This window comes from Anarrhichthys ocellatus, unplaced genomic scaffold (genome assembly GCF_004355925.1).
Source record: "Anarrhichthys ocellatus isolate YVR2014 unplaced genomic scaffold, GSC_Weel_1.0 scaffold13, whole genome shotgun sequence".
Classification (NCBI taxonomy): domain Eukaryota; kingdom Metazoa; phylum Chordata; class Actinopteri; order Perciformes; family Anarhichadidae; genus Anarrhichthys; species Anarrhichthys ocellatus.
In genome coordinates, this window is record NW_022280043.1 from 1374939 (window position 1) to 1392502 (window position 17564).

At 38.3% G+C, this 17564-nt stretch overlaps 1 protein-coding gene across 1 annotated transcript; it reads right to left on the minus strand.

Annotated features, from left to right (window-relative positions):
• Positions 1-5389: 5389 nt before the first annotated feature.
• Positions 5390-15922, minus strand: zbtb32 (zinc finger and BTB domain containing 32). The gene is made up of 5 exons (XM_031852568.1): positions 15835-15922; positions 12408-13466; positions 11425-11534; positions 8636-8803; positions 5390-7096 (listed from the first exon to the last, which is right to left on the minus strand). Exons 2-5 carry the CDS (start codon positions 13433-13435, stop codon positions 6867-6869), a joined length of 1536 nt encoding a protein of 511 aa, XP_031708428.1. The 5' UTR covers positions 13436-13466; positions 15835-15922; the 3' UTR covers positions 5390-6866.
• Between the last annotated feature and the right edge of the window lie 1642 nt (positions 15923-17564).

Here is a 17564-nt window from a genome sequence, read left to right on the forward strand (position 1 = left end):
ATATATACCAAAAAAAAAAAAAAAATATATGGCAAGTCTACAGTATATATATAGATAGACTTTATAATAAACTTTGGTGAAGAGGTGTGGTTGTTGAGTCCTTTAAAATGTGAGTTTCCTCGCTCTTACAGTAAATCTGCAGTACCTTGTGCTGGAGTTGATGAACATTTGTGTTAGTTCTTGTCAGTTATAGAGAGTCAGATATTTGCTAGCTCTGTATTTAATTCAGTGTATGTTGATAATACATGGAACACATTTTCTGTTCAGATAAAACCAGCATCCATTGGATCCAGCCTCACCTGCCCTATACCACCTGTCCAAGTCTACAATAAATCAAAATTGAAGTGGACTCTTCCGGTGTGTCATAGGCCCTTTTTACAGCAGCCATTTGACATGTGGGGATGTGTAGTTAAAAACATCAATTATGGCCTTGTTCCAGTTATTGTGCACTGCTGGATCACTGGCTGTGACACACTAAATAGAATGGGACCATTATTCTTATATCAATTAGGCTTGTGTTTCCCTTGCTATGACATGTGAAAAGGGCCTATTGTGTCTGACTGCACATCCATAGAGTTAATCATGGTGGTAACTAGCATATATCTGATCGGTTAAAGATTCTGAACGTGAGGCTGGACATTAGGCCGATTGCTTTGTTGAAAGTTTAGATGTTTTTTTTGTGGATATTCTCAGTTAAAGTACATAGAAATCAGGCCTCTCTTATGAAAACTGCAACAAATGGTACGTTTATGTATTTTAAGATTTACAAGGTCAGTTATTTGGTTCATTGTTCATCCACTAAACCATCTGATGAATGGCTGGTAGCATGCAGCTAAGGGGAAATAAAAGTTCTTTGCCCTATCAAATACTAGCCACAATGACTATTTTTTCTCGCTTCCCTTGAGTCACCTCATACTGTCAGCATCCAGTGTACGTAAATATAGTTTAAATGTTACCAAATATTGTTAATGTGGGCAAAACGCAGAGGAGTTTGTCACCCAGGGACGCAAGCCAGGCAACAAATGTAACCTTTTCTTATAGACATCAGATGACATCAACAAATGTGACCAACCACAATGTCTCACCAAAGGGAACTAGAAATAAAAAAATGCACTCAATCTACATCTATATCCTCGCAATGACAAACCAGTCTTATTCTATATCAACATATTCATACAGACCATCGATTGCATTGTCTCTGTAATGGTATGGTCTGTTTTGGCACCCTAATGGTGAAATTAAAATCCCAAATTCAGAATTTGGTGAGAGGAGCAGGGGAAATGAATGGTCTTTGTCTCCAACATATAAAGGATGTGTTGTAATTAACTTAACTAAAACAATAATAGCATATGGAGCTGTGAGACAGTGGCGTGCTGCATGCATATTGCAATGACCTCAAGACAGTGATGGGTGAGTACAATTTGTTCCTAAAACGTAATATAACAGGCTCCATTGAAATATATGAATACGTTTTTATAATTACTTTCGTCAATAAGTAATTGGAAAATCTATTATTATTAACTATGTAAAATGATTTTAATTTGTAGCTTAACCTGCGTCAATCTTAAGGTAGGAGTCATTAGCTCAGTGATATGGTATTGCACATCCATAAAGTGGGGGGACTCATAAGGGTCAGAATTAAGAAACAAACAAAAGAAGTGATTAAAATCTGGGCAGCAGAGCCTGAGATTGTGGTATCCCGCCCTACTCCTTATTTTATGTTTTGTCATTCGTTCATTGTTTGCTGTTTTATTTTGATGCACCCTCCTCTCATTTCAGATAACTTCACTTCCTGCCGTTGTGTTTCCTGACTGTTTTAATATAAACTGTGTCTCAATTCAGGGGCTGCATCCTTCGGAGGACCCAGCCTTCGCGGTCTACGTGGGCCACGTCATTTGAGGACCGCGTAGGCTAGACCGTGCGGTCTACGAAATGACGCTACAGAGGACTTCCTGTTTGCGTCAACAGCTGTTCCCGCCCCTCCCCCCTCTTGCTGCTCCCGTCCCTAAAATCCCTGCTCAACAGGATTATAAATATATATACATATAAATACATTAAACTAAAACCTATTCAGTATATATACTGGAAAAGTTTCAGTTTAGTGTTTTAATCAGTTTTTTTTAATCATATATTCAATAATTAATTCATAGATCTTTTTCATAATGTTGTTTTTCTATATTAATAATCAGTTAATTAAATCAGTTACTAATAACAAATTTTCAATCAGTTCAATCAGCAAACGTGTTTATTTACTTGCAGTAACACATGTTACTGCAGAATATATACATATTCACATAGAAATCATTTACATGGATGTCTTATGTCAATTTAAATAAATAAAATAAAAAGGTGACATCACAACTGTCATCTCTGTGATAGCAACATTAAGACATCAGAAGGATCTACTGGTTGTCTTATTAGTAAAGGCTTTGTACAGGATGAGAGCTAATGTAACTGTAACCTTAATTACAGGATGGTCAAATGGAGATATTACAAATGGACTAATGTCTTAATTCAAGCCATGGTTGCTGAATGTTTGTCCATCGTTCTCCCCTCAGCTCCGGGCTCTCTGTAACAAAACAAGAACAGAATCAGTAAAATACTCAAATTCAGTGTATTCGTGTAGTTAATCTCAACGTTTGAAACGTTACCAGACTTAAAGTGATATTTCAGGTTCAGAACCTGTCTACCTGAGCTCACGTTGGTCCGTTTATGTACATGATATAAAGTATAAATCATCTGTAAAATCATCACAAACTTAGTAAGATATTATTCAACCTCTGAGGTTTGAAAGTGAAGTTATTAAAAGTTACTTTACAAGGCTTACTACGGTCGGATGCAGGCAGCCGAGCTGCCGGTAATAGTACACCGGCACGCAATGCATCTTGGGATATGGTGGGCCGCGAAGGATACATCAGATGTGTCCTCCAAATCTGGGACCAGAAGGCTGCATTCGTCGGCTGCATTGAAGGACTCTTCAACAAAAATGCGAAATGGGACAGCACTAGTCACAGCGCTGTCACGCAACCGGTCTACGAATGCAGCCTCTGAAGGATGCAGACCCTGAATTGAGACACAGCTATAGTCTGAAATGTCTTTATTAGTTTCACCTGTCCCTCATTGTCCTGTCCTTTCAGGTGTATTTGTGGTCCCCTCTGCCAGTTCGTCTTTATACCAGGTGTCACGTTCCACATTCCTGCAATTAGCAAATCGTGCTTAGTGTTTTTGTTTCAAATCTGTTTCCTTGACATAGCCCTGGCGTTAGCGATGCAGGGCTATGTTCACCACTTTAGTCCAGACTAAAATATTTAATATCTTTGGTGAGCCCCTGACTTTTCTTCTAGCACCGTCATCAGGTCAAAAAATTCAAATGTGTCAGCCTTTGCTCTATTGCTAATTAGCAAATGTTTGCACGCTAAAGTAAGATGGCGAACATGGCATAAACATCACACCTGCTTAACATCGGCATGTTAGCATGAGTCATTGTGAGCATGTTGCATGCTGACGTTCATGTTTAGCTCAAAGCAAGACTGTTTGTGGGCTGACCTTTAAATGTCAGTTTACTCATTCGCAGACATATCAGTCGTCTGCTCACTTATTTCGGGGAACTCAAGCTTTCAGTAGAGTATCTCAGAACAATCCTTTTTATTTTGTCTAAATATTTGTTTCGAGGTGCATCATAAGGGATTCAGAGCATCAATATAGCAGCAAACAACTATTTGCTATGAAGATAGTGGAGTAATATCTACTTTAGCTGAGAATGAAGTGTTTTGTAATTCGAGCTTCTCCTTGCATTGTTTCCAGCAGCGCATGCTTTTAGTACATGTTTGTGCATGTGAGCGTGCCCCATGGCTAGCTCATGGCTGCTAAATGGCTCGATTCCCCCTCAGGTAAACATTGTTAACTCTGTCAACATGTTTGTACTGCTAGCGCTGTTAGCACTGTTAGCTGCAAACCGCTGGCCCAGCTGTTGAAATGCTTCCATTCTTGCACCTTTGTTGTAAGTTATGATGATTATCATAACCTTTTTCAGGTGCTTCTTTTTTTCTTTTACTTGTTAAGGGATAAATTAGGGTTAATTATAGCATATAGGTTTGGATAACCGTTGCACACTTTCCTGTATAGATGAGAGGAGCAGCTGACTAACACAAATAAGCGACACATAATAAACTACATTCAAAATATTGCTAAGCTCAAGAAACTACAGTCTGCAACATACAACTACAACAAGATGAGAAAATGGTTAACCAAGGATTAACTAAAGCTAGGCCCGTCAAAGACACATTCACCACTGTACAGTTAGATCATTTAATAAAACTGGACAAATACGCTTTCTAGAAATCTCGCATTGTGAGAGGGACCTGTATCAGAAAGTTGCATTATCCAGTGGTTTCCTACGTGCGTCCAAAAACAAAAACAAAACAGCACAGCTGGATGTGACTCGCGTCCGTGTTCTCACATAACGGACAACATGTAATTTCTCCACAGTTTACACGTACGTTTGTATTTGATGTCTCGCTCAATTACAAGGCTTTATAGGGTTTCCAACACAAACAATTGGAATGCCTGCAGCAGCCTGATTATCCCTGTAGAACTGCCACGCTGAACTGTAATAAGCTCACTTTCAGTTGGTCAAACGTCTTTTGTGTGTGTGTGTGTGTGTATTTTGAATTGCTTTTCGTTAATGTTGTTTCTCCTGAAATGTTTGGTTTTCTGAACTGCTTTTGTGTTTCTGTTTTGTCCTGCTTTTTCCAATGTTGTAGTACTTTGCCCTCCATACAGCAACAGGAGTTAACACAAAAACAAAGAGCTGAAACAATGCGGTGCAATAGGTGACAGTAATACAAGAGGAAAGTTAAAATGACAATGCTTTAAAGGCTGTGTCAGAGAGAAGTAGGAACACCTGAAATGGAGAAAAAACACCAACATTTTCAAAGAACTATCTAATTCTCCTCTATGCCTTGCTGATACTTGGCTGATGATCTTTTAGAAGAGCTTCTTCCTGTTATGTGTGTATGCAGGATGAATATGTTGCCACGTGTTTAAATAATAGCATGTTGCCCTTATCTGGCAAATGTTGTGATATGCGCTACTGCCCCCGGTGCGCTCGAGTTGAAATTAATCGACAAATGAACTGGTTGCTATGATTATAAACTGTATCTAATTAATGTGGATTCACTGTGAGCAGTTTGTTTGGAAAGTCTTGTATATGTCATTGATTTAAAACAAATGTCGAGTTAACATTACAGAAACTCATCTTTACAGGTTTAGGAGGCTAAAACTTAGGTTAGCTAACGTTAGCTCGCTACATTCGACAATATGTGCACTTCCAGGATGACTGCTTTTACTCTGTGTTCAACCCGCCCTCTAAATTGCTGCAAACCTTTTCTGATATCTGTTTCCTCATTGAGGTAGTCTGCAGAATGAAATAATAGTGAACCCGAAACCAGATGCAGATGGTAACAAATGTAGCAGACTGCAGGCCACAGGAACTTGAAGAAAGTAATCTTTATTTACAGTTTGCACAGACAAGGCAAAACTGAACAGAACCAAACCAGGGATCCAACACAGACTGCACTATAAACCAGGACTTAAATACTAACTCTCCTGGTGAGGAGATAAGTGGCACTTTTTTTCTTAATAAGATAACGCAGTACAAATCAACAAATAGCTTTCAGTGGCCTGAAAGCTTCCTCTATGAAGCAATAGGCATGGTTGCACAATGCATACAATACATACTACATGAGGACCTCTGGCATAATTTCACGGTCATATAACTTGTGTGGTGCGTTTAAAGAGGTACTTACTCAGCATATCCATACTTTTGAACTGCAACAAGTGAATAAGGCAGAAGAAAAAGCTGGACTAATGTTTGTAACTACAACAGACATGACTGCCTGCATGAGCTCTGCTATTCTTATCTCAATGAACCAGAGCAGTTTGAGCTGTCCAGTGACACTTAAAGTCGCCCACGGCATTCATACAGTCCTCCTTAGATGTTTTAATGTTACCGTATATGGGATTTGGCAGATTTTTGTCTCAAACTATGTCAAGTCTCAAGGTTGTGTTGACTGACACTGGAGAAAACTCTTTCATCCTTCTCTTTCTGATTTTCTCTGAGAGTAAAATAACACAGGATAAGAACAATGTCCCTGTTTCAAAGGAAGCAATGGATACATTTGAATTTGAATTGAAGTGGGAATGCATATAAGTAAGTATAGATATAGTATTTGTTTCAGACTGATTTGGTCTAAATCTGAATCGTTGAATGTTTACTGTTTATATGTTCCAGCACTTAGTAAAAATACTCTTTTGTCCGGCCCTAAACATAATAACTCAGCCACTGGTCTCATCTTGACACGGTAATGGATTTGTGAGAACTATTACAGAAAAAAACAACAACTGATTGTTACAGTGTTTGCCCTCATGAGGGCGCTTCAAACCTACGTCCAACTTACAAAGTTTACACAAGCAGTCCAATAATTAATTAAGAAAGTAAGAGGGAAGGTGTCTTTGTCATTTGTCGAGGAGGAACTGTTGATGTGGCCTTAATGCCCCATACATGACCCAATGTGAAATGGTAAACACTTTCAGAATATTTTCTGTCATTGGAAATTAATGCTGCTTTTCCTCCGTTCTATAGTTGTGAATGTGAACACACAGCAGTTTCACTTTGCATCGACGTCATTGCAACACCTGTGATAGCCCTCTAAAACAGTGGTAAATGTCAGTAAAGGACCTTCTTGGTTTTTCAAACATCATCTGTGATTTATCCTTCAGGAAAAACAAAGGTTTACCTCTGTTCTTTAAATATAATGACAGTACATGAAAGGCACAAACTGAATGAGAACTTTGTGTTGTGAGCCTCAGATGTGTGAGTTGTACAGGTAGGTGCTGTTGATGCTCCAATCAGGAGGGAAGTCCTGTACTGCGTGGCTCTTGACGTGTCTCTGCATGGCGACCAGGCTATTGCAGAACTCCCGGCACACTGTGCACTGGTAGGGCGTGGCCCCACCGTGAGTCCGCAGGTGCTTGATCATGGCTGAGTAGTCCCGTGAGCGCTGACGACAGATACGGCACTCAAAGGGTTTCTCTCCTTGAAGCCGAGAGAGGATAGAAAAGGGGGGCACAGGAAGGAAGACAATGGAAGGAAAGACAAGTGTGCTCACGTGAAATGAAGGCCTTGAACCTTTAGGCATGACAGATATATTTCTTGCCAGTGTTATATAGTGTTAATTTAATATATTCTGCTATATTACTTAAATTCAATTGATCCAGTCAAATCTTTTTTGCCTATTTACAGGCAAATCATCTAAATTGTGTCACTTTTAAACAAATCACCCAGATTTGTTTAAGATCAGAACAGTTATGCATATACATACTGTATACTGTTCACGTGTGTGTGTGTGTGTGTGTGTGTGTGTGTGTGTGTGTGTGTGTGTGTATAAGAGAGAGAGGGAAATTAAGTTGTTGAAGATGCAACATGGTATGGATTGCATCTTTCAGTTTTAGGACAAGTTAATATTCAAGCATAGAATGAGATTTCATCTTAAATGCTAACCCATTCTTTTTTGTTTAGCAGGTTAGCATGTGTATTAATTTTAGCACCGTATATGCATGTGGTTTTGCATGTTTCAACCAATTTACAGCTAATTATCTTATAGACTTTATATTGTCGCCACTCCATTGTTTTCCAGTGTTTCAGTTCTTATGCTACACTTTGCGCAATATCCAATTTGCAGAGCAAAGTGCTTGACAAGGGTAGTTATCACAGGGAATATTCTGCCTTATGTTACTTTTGTCAAACCTATCATTAATAATGTTGCAAGCACACACTTTGAATTGCATTGCACTACAGAAATAATCTCAATAGCTCTAAAAGTTCATCGTGGATTTACACACAAGTTTCTATTCTGCAAGTTCCTGTAAGGTGTGTTTCATAGTATTTAAATGAGTAGAAACCTGCCTGGAAGTTGGTACAAAATATAAAACCCAGAACACAACAGTCTGCTTTGGAAAATGTTTATCAGTAATATTTCATAGCAAATGTTCTAAAACATGCAAAAGTGATGGCACAGTCCAATAAGCTAAAAATCATATCGGCTACGAAAAAGCACCTAAAAGAGGTACATATACTTTTGTCTTTGAGCCAATGAAAATGTAAATTGATCATAAATGCTCCCTTCTCCAGTAACTTGCCATGCTAACAACAGACCTGTCTCTGATCTGTCTGGCTCCCTCAGACCAATCTGTTGTTACTGTTGTTGTTTCAGTCATTTAATGCCATTAGCTTTTTAATGCCAAAGTACTTAATTACTGTAATTGAACATAACTGTTTTATAACCCGATAGTCCAGTTTATCTGACTTAACTTTGTAACGTGACAAAAGTAAATATGTTTGAATTCTTGTTTTGCTCTAATGTCCCACAATATAAAACAAAGATAATTAGCCATGTTGTGGGTAGGCAGTCTTAGTAGTCTTAGATCCGTTTTGTATCTAACCAGTGAGTGCTCAACAGCACCATAAGTCACTGAGTTTTTTTTCTAAAAATAGCTATACATGCTACTTAGTTATATTTGCTTCATCGGACAAAGCACCTTTCGTCTTGTTCTGCCAGTTAAACAGTGTGCTTACCAGTGTGAATTCGGTGGTGTGTGTCCAGTTGATGTTTCAGACTAAACTTCTTGGGACAGTATTGGCACTGGTAGGGTTTTTCTCCTCTGGGTTCTTGTTGATGGGATTGGGGTTCATGCTGCAGCACATCTGCTTTTCCACAGAACCGATACTCTGCACAGGCCTCACCTGTGCAAACAACGAGATGAGGAAAAACAGACAAAGGTGTGAACATTGTGGTGGGTAATGAGTGGCCTGGCTGTCCACAAATACACTATGACAATTGAAAGGTGTGGTTTCATTTTCTGCAACAGTCAACAGTCCTGTAAAGGTGTTGTAGAGACACTTTATATTAAACACAGTAATGATTGGGTTAATTAATACTGCACTTAATATTGTCTGAGCTTTTCTTTTGCTCTTGTTAAGTTGAAATTGTTTATGTTTATTGTAATACTTAAGTCCTTATAGACAAACACATTAAAGCGCAATGAGATATACAAGCAACCAAAATGACCATTTACTTGCAATAAAGGGAACTTTATTCATTCAATGAATCTCCAAATTATTTGTTAATCGATTGATCGTTAGTTTCAGCCTCTCAAGTGGTGCCGTTCTGCTTTTATATCATTACAAATTGAACATCTTTAGGTTTGGAACCTTGTTGGTTTGATTGGAGAAGATATTTAGGTAGGACTTTACGTTACAGCTTGGTAATAACAGGATACAAGTGGGGGTAATGGTTTGATAATAAAACGGTAATAATTAAGTAATACAAGGTAATACCATTCATCAGATGATAGTTAGGTATTAAAAATGGGTATTTTTGGGTAATATTAAACTGAAATTCATATAACGGTAAAATGGGCCAAAAATAAAAGGTTACGAGGCAACAAGGTAAAACTATTTAGTAATAGTATTATTGGTGTCAATATGGAAACCACCTAATAATAAAATGGTTGTATAAGAAATTGGTGATACTGTGACCGTAATGGGATAATAACCTGATTATGAGGTAATATGGTTACGCTATGTTTCAAAATATTACGTTACTTTTAGCAAAATACCTTTAAAATTACACGAAAATTATCTGTAATTACCATGTTATAATGCTAACATTAATCCTCCCTTATATTTTAATCATGGCCCTTTGTTTCAAGGTCATACTAAAAAAACATATGTTTAATGCTGTAACTTGAACCTTGAAAAACTTTTTCTGTGTGTAATAACTATGATTAAGGGCTGCTAAATGCTAAGCTACGTGGCTCAGTTTAATTAATGGCAATATTAGATTAAACCAAACATCAAGAGGCCTATTGATTACCTGGACAAAGCGCTGATTAACTTGTTACATACATTTCAGTCTAATATTACCCATTGCACATGGGATAAAATCACCTTGGGCTCTGTACTTTTCTATATTTTCTAACATTTTATGGATCAAACCATTAATGGATTGACTGATTAAATAGGCAGCAGATTAATTTTTTTTTCAATCCTGCTTAAATCAACAATAGCAGTCAGGACTATAATTCTCCCTGACCTCCTTGACATGATTACAATTAATCATAACTCCAGTAAAAAAGGTACAGCTTATGCACAAGCTTTAGAATAATATATTAGTCGCATACGTTTTTCAGTCACTTTCAGAGGCACAACTCTATTTTGGTCAGCATCCTGTTGCAAGACAATAAATTCAGTTTGTACAAGCTTACTTTCCTGTCACTCTGCACATGTGTCTCGTCTGCAGCCACGTATGCTAGAGAGTCTTTTAAAATGAGGTGTGATTTTGAGGTTAAAGTTGCAACTCTGAAGCCTTTCAGTAACTTCAGTAATTCTTTGGGGTTTTTCATATGTGAAAACCTGGGCCTCATAGTATAGACAGGATGCTGAAAGTAGAAGGGGGTGTACTGTAGTAGGAGAAATTGAGAGAATAAACCACAACAATTGAAAACTCACCACTCTAAACACAACCTACTGAGACCTGCTGTCATTAGCATGCTTCCTGTCCAATATTTCTCTTCAGTTGTCACTTCAAAAGACCTAACATGATTTATAGGTACTGCTTTAATGTCGATTGGCCTTATTAACATACAGTACTATAATTTCAGGGGAAAGCAAAATCAAATCAATCAAACAGCTGAAAGCAACAATGAAGGCAGGTGCTGAAATGTTTTATTTGTATTTTTTGTTGTGCTGTTTTATATTTAGATATTAGAGGGATAAATTAAATTAGTGCTTGAGTAATATTTTTACAGAACTTTTCCTAAATTATGACACTGCTAACTGCATTGTGACTTGTAAAGCACAGTTTTACCATAGCTTAATCTCTTCAAGTATGTTTATACTTGAAGAGATCAGATAAAACATGTTAAGCAGATAAACTACCATACTTGCATTTGTACACACACACACACACACACACACACACACACACACACACACACACACATACTGTTGTTTTTACATATTATAGTTATTTATTATAATACATCAATATGTATGATTTTTAGGACAAACCACTGTTGCAATGCAGTGCATACTGTACTGCGTACATCTAGCCCTATCTAGTAACCACACTCCTGCTCCTTCTGCACCGTGCTCTCAAAACCACAACTCTCTTTAGCACTTTCCATTGCGTAGCTACGTAGCTGAAGTCTGCCGAGGTTAGGGGTCATGACAAGAAGAAGTCTTACTATCGTGTCAAATTGATTGGTTTTACACGGGATAAGCACTGGTACAGCCTTGATCGTACTGGATAGTAATACTAGTATGTTCAATGTGTTGTATGTTTTCTGTTATTATCATATTACCTGATGGTGTGGAGGCTGACTCCCGCAGCACTGGAGCACCAAGGAGGCTTGTACTGCAGTGTTGGCAGTCTTTAACTCGCTCTTTGCTGGCTTTGGGTACCTCATGGTTGCTGTGGAAAATATATTTTTTAATGCAACGGTTGCAAAAGATTACACTAATTGTACCTTTAACAATAGTAAATGAAGTGCTTTTATTTGTGCTCTGAGGAGATACTTCACTCGAGATATGTACATCGAGTAAACATCAGTCTGCATATATTTTATCACAGATTTCATCCTTTAACGCCTTTGCCTTCCTCTCCATCACCACAAGATATTTATAGCACTCATTCGCGGTAAAAGCTTATTTGCATTGAGAAGGAGCAAGAAAATAAAGAGACACTACAGAATATCTCTATTTTGTTTTGAACAATTTCTTGCGGTACAAGCGTGGCCAGGTTAACACTGTTTCAGTTGGTTGAAAATCTTGATTTCTGCAAAGGAGGGGAAAAATATAGGGGGCTCCCCTTTACTCACTTAGTAACACTGTGTGTACAAAACGCAGATAAATCTCCCAAAAACAAAGTCATGTGGGTTTCACACTATCTAGCATCACAACAGAGCAGCGGGAAATTCATTCAGAATTAGAACAAATTATAGTTTGTTTTAATCCCACAAAAATAGTATATATTTATAATTATTGGAAGGTTAACTTGTGTGTCTTTTGCTCTTTTGTGCTGGGATTGGTCAGAAACATGGGATTATGATTTGTCAAAAGAATAGTTTGACTGACTAGGACTGTCAGGGAAGGGTTAACTAGTGAAACTGCTCTAGTTGGAAAGTGCAGGAGGCTTGAAACAGCAGTGAGTCAGGTACCGTAGCTGTCGTAAGGGAACAATTGAGCAAATTAGGGGATTATTCTATGACTTTGTGAGAGAATAGGGAGACAATGACTAAAAATAAAAGCCAGAAGTTTCCAAAATCATGTCCAAGTGCTCACTTACCTCAGCTCACTGGCTTGAACGGTCCCAGTAAATGCTCTCTGGCTGGGTTTTTTCCGTTTCAACAGGCCTTGCTTGATTATGCTCCCCATACCTGTAGACCCAGCATAACGGTGTTGTGTATAATGTGGATAAAAGCCTGAACCTATTATAGAGCTTTGAACAGGGGTTTGAAAATGAGAGCCGAGTAAGGGGAACATGTGGGGGGTGGAGAGGGAGAATGGGTACGCTACAGTGGGCTGGTTTGGGGACTGAAGGGGATGAGCTGCAATTAAGCTTGGATAGTTCTCTGCTATCCGCCTCAGGGTGGTCACGGAGCTCCACATGTTTGGAGGGAAAGTCCAAGGGGAAGAGAAATAGGAGCTGCTGCCGGCAGGCCTGGTGATCACACTGTCTCTGTTATAGGACGTTGCTGACACGGGGGAGAGTTTGGGCATCTTTCTTGGGGATGGCGGGCTGTTGGGGTTCTTGGCAGAATCAGAGGGTGAGAGGTTTTCCAGGATAATGCAGTCGCTTGCCTCCTCCACTGGGGAAGAAGTCACTTGGACTCTCTCCTCTTGAATTGGACTCCCTTCTTGCTTTTGATCATTCTCCTTTGCACTTTCGTTCTCTTCTTTTTTGACACATGTGATTTCTCTTCTTTTTCCACCCTCTCTGGCTCTGTAGTTGAGATTTTCCAGCTGTTTTCGGCACTGGTCCTCCAGCTGCTGCATCTCTAACAGCTGAGCAGCTTTCAGCAGCAAGTGCAGGTCATCCACAGACACATCAAGAGTCTGTGTGTAGGTGAAGTCCAGAACTTGCTGGAAGGTGCGTGGTGAGAAATACTCCAGAGTGCAGCGGACTGGGCTGTCTATGTCTGCCTGGGCTAGCTGCTGCGCTAGTCTTCTGCTAGCACAAGCCAGTACTAGCCGATGAGCCCTGAAAGTCTGACTCTTTACTGAGATGATGGCATCGCAGAGTGACCCTGAGCGTCGTAAGGCATCTGCCTGCTGCAGGAAGTGGAAGTATTCGGTGTTGTTGATTCGGACCATTTCTGAAGTTTGTAGAAATATTTTCAAAAATCTGAGAAGAAAAAGTTGAAGGAACAAAAAAAAAAAATCAGAGGGATGCCATCAGATTATGCCCACACTGCTTAAATTAATTCTATTTTCCAGGTGGTTACCAGGTATGTGACATTTCTAGAAATGCTAAATTGTAAGTAGGAAAATCATTTTGCAAATCAACAGCAGGGATTGATTTGTGATTAACAAATTTATCTGTGTTTTGCACAGTTTTTCTTTTCCATCCTTGGCTATGTAGTGAGAATTGAGGGGGCAGAATGTACCCATGGTGATAATATTATTTGTTTATATTGCGACAGGTTGGTGTGACAGTGAATTTGATTTTCAACCAATTTACAGAATAGTTAATAAAATGGTTATGGATTTTTACATAAATTACCCCCCCCCCCCTCTTTCTTTTATGAGAAAATATTCCTCAATCACAACCGTGTCTAAAATTATGTCTGAATGTCTGGTTGATGTGTGGAAATATACTGTGTTTTGTGAAAGCTTTGATATGCCGCGCTCACATACACACTCTAAAGCCACAAAGCCCTAACAGTATATGAAACCATGACTAATGACTGTACACACGAGCAAACATGAGGGAAGTTTGAGTGTCAACAACAATAACTGTATTTGGTTGACTGTATTTTGATACTATAAACTTCAGCAGGGGTTGAATAGGTAAATATGTGACAGAAATATTTGGAATTTAGCCCTAAAATTGATAATACAAGGAGGAAAACATCGTAGCTATGTGTTGAAACTACCGGATGCCTGAAAAGTTGCCGTCGCAGTCTGAAGTCTATAATGAACTTTTATGATTATACAGTGTGTGGTCGGTTTCTGCAGGGGAGGTCACAAGTTTTGCACAATTGCAGGTCCTCCGATGGTGACTGTAAATGGAAAGTATGTGAAGCGAAATGACATTTAGTTATCTCGTTACTGGAATAAAAAAAAAAAATGTGTATGCATCTTTTTGCGCGCTCTCCAAAACTCACTCTCTCTGCTCTTAATCAAATGAGTCTATTTAATTTATTGGAAAACATAGCAACAAAAAGCAGTAATTTAAAATAATATCTGAATTATTTAATTATGCTCAGCCAACATGCTTAAGGTTTAAGTTTCGTGTTCATTTATGAAAAATGTAAAAAGCAACTATAGTTACATCATTTGCTTTGCTTGAGAGTGCGTAGGAAAATGATCATGCAAATCAAGCCTTCATAATTTGAGTGAAGCCTACAGTATCGTCTGCGTACATAAATGTAAAGTAGAACATTCTATCACGGCAACGTTTACGACTGTCAAAAGTCATACGCTGTCTGCTCAGAGTTGTAATATATTGTCTATATATTACATAATATAACTCAAATGTAGTAATTGGCATTTTTTTAATCTATGCCAAATTCAAATTTCCTCCGTACAATATGCAGTCATGCATTTTGTACAGTAGCAATTTTAATAAATATGAAATTCCTTACAATAATAATAATAATTATTATTATTATAATATAGCGGTGTAATTGGATCAATGTTGTGGTAATTTGCCAGGTGGATTATTATGGTGTTCTACATGTATTTTATGATAAGTAACTCTAAAGCTACTTGAGTTAACAGCATGGGATTTTATGCGCAAGGATATTTTGCAAAAACTTTAAAAGTTGTGTGTTGTGTAATACACAAATCTTTCCAGCTCAGATATGTAGTTGTCTTTCAGTGGCGCGTTGAGCACCGATCCTTATACTTAGTTTCAACTGTTTGTTTTGTTAGATTGCACTTTCAAATATTGCACACACATCACATCGGTGTGTTGCACCTGACATTATAATTTTCAATTATGCGTTGAAGTATTGCAGCTCTCCTGAGGCTGCTGACCATTAAATACATTGTTTTGTTGTATTGTATCCTGATTCATTATGCTTCATATCCTTGCAAACCTTGTCTAAATCTTTTATATCGTTAAATATATTTGATTTTGCAATAAACTGCCTTTTGGAATAAACAAATTCCCACAGATGATGTTCAAATTTACAATGCACTTTGTAGTGCAGTGAGTTGTGACAGCAGGTCTTTAAGGAGTCACTGTACTGTCTTAATGCTTACATGGGGGGAAAACCTTGCATGAATATGTCAGATTTGCACATCCTTTGACAGGACATGAACTGGCAGCCAGCCTACTCAAAGCTCGCATGTAAAGGATTGGAATCACAAGAGAGAAGCCTTTACTTATATCCTCTACAGGCAACAGAAGATCAGTCGCAGCACACTAGGTTGTGTTAACAGTAGATCACAGAAAAGACCAAACAGCAGCAGTGTTTAAGTATCTTCTTGTAGTTTCAAGTCTTGAAAACTTACGAAGCACCAAGCTGTGTGAATGAGACACTTACCCGGTGTTTAGTTAGTGAATATTCTCCCTGGAAAATGACGAGCTACCTCGCATCATGACTGAGAAGTGACTCGTAAAGTGACATGTCTGTCTGGGGTGGTTTCCTCCTTTGTCTTTACAGTCCCTCCTCTTTAACTTGTCTCTTTCCCTCATTGGTTCATTGATTATAGTGCTAAATGGCTCGTTTTTGGGGATTAAAGATGGTGGATTTATAAGTAATCCAGTTATTTACATTATTTTGTTTTCTTTATTTAGTTTAAAGCATGGACACAATTTTACTATTTAATAATGTTCAATTGTTGCACAGGGTAGACAACATGCAAATCACACATTAAACAGAAGTAACAAAAGAAACACTTTCTGGTTTCATTTGATTATTTAGCTCTATGTGTGTGTGTGTGTGTGTGTGTGTGCATGTGCATTTTTGTGTGTGCGGCAGAGAAACAAGGACAGTGGTTAGAGTGGTATTTGCATGCCCTATTATCTTATGGTGTATACCTACTATACATGCTGTACATGATTTCCTCCACTCCTGCATCACTTGCAGGTCACTACATTAATAGGCTGTTCTGTGCTGAGAGAAAAACCACTTCAAAGACACTGATCTGTGACAGGAAACATATATACAAAAACCCAGTGGTACCGGTATGCAGGGCTAGAGGCCTCTCTGAAACCTTTGCCACTGAAATAGAAATATGTGCTTTGTCCTTTCGATTTGTCAGATGCACAAACCTGTAAAAATAGGCCAACTGTAAAGAGCTGGTCAGTTTAGCAGACCTCAATGGTTGAGTACATTATGACTTCTTTGTTTGCCTTTAGAGATTTATTTGGCCATTAAATACTTAATAATCAAGCAGTATTGTTAAGCTAGATTTGAATTGCAGCCTATTCAATGTTCTCTGCAGTATTCATAAAACTGTGTATTATGTCCATGCAAATGTTTGAAGCACTACAATTTGAAATGCAAGAATTATTGTTATATAATAGAATTTGATATATAATGTGGATATTTATACAATTTGTATTTGTAAAATCCAGCTGTCCCTGTTTACATTTATTGAAACTTTAAAAGTGTTGAAATTGAATTGTGTCGTTTGATATTTGGCGCAATCTAAGTAATCACTCAATTATCGAACCTTTGTATAGTATAAGGCATTATGTGTTTCTTATCTGTTTCTTGATTCAGGGACAAGACATTCTTTTTTATGCCTGTTTTGTTCTTCAAAGAACACAATCATTTAGGTAAAGAATATATAGAGTAGAGTGTCATCAGCATAGCTGTTAGAATGAATAGCATTTGCAGATACAAGCTCAGAAATATAATGTAGATTTAAATCAGCAATGGGTGCAAAACAAAGCCCAAGTCAGAATCACAGGATAACATATCACACAAAACTCCATCATGTCAGGCTTCAAGTAATGCGTTTGTGTCCGGTGCCTGGACCAGCAGACCAGCACCATCAGCGTCTTGTGAGGAGCAACTGGCATCTATGGACGTGGCTTAGGTGTGTAGAAGAAAACACAGAGAGGCGACTGCTTGTTGCATATGGGAGAAGTTTCAGGGCTTTCTGCCAGAAATCTCTAGGTTTAGGCAACAAACCTACTTGGTTAGTTTTATGGAAAAAATTATGTTTTGGGTTAAATAAACCCTTTCTGGCAGAAAGCTGAAGGCAAACTTCTCCTGTCTGCCTGTTGGTTCTAAACAATGGCAGCTCCTGAAGAGGTTAGCAT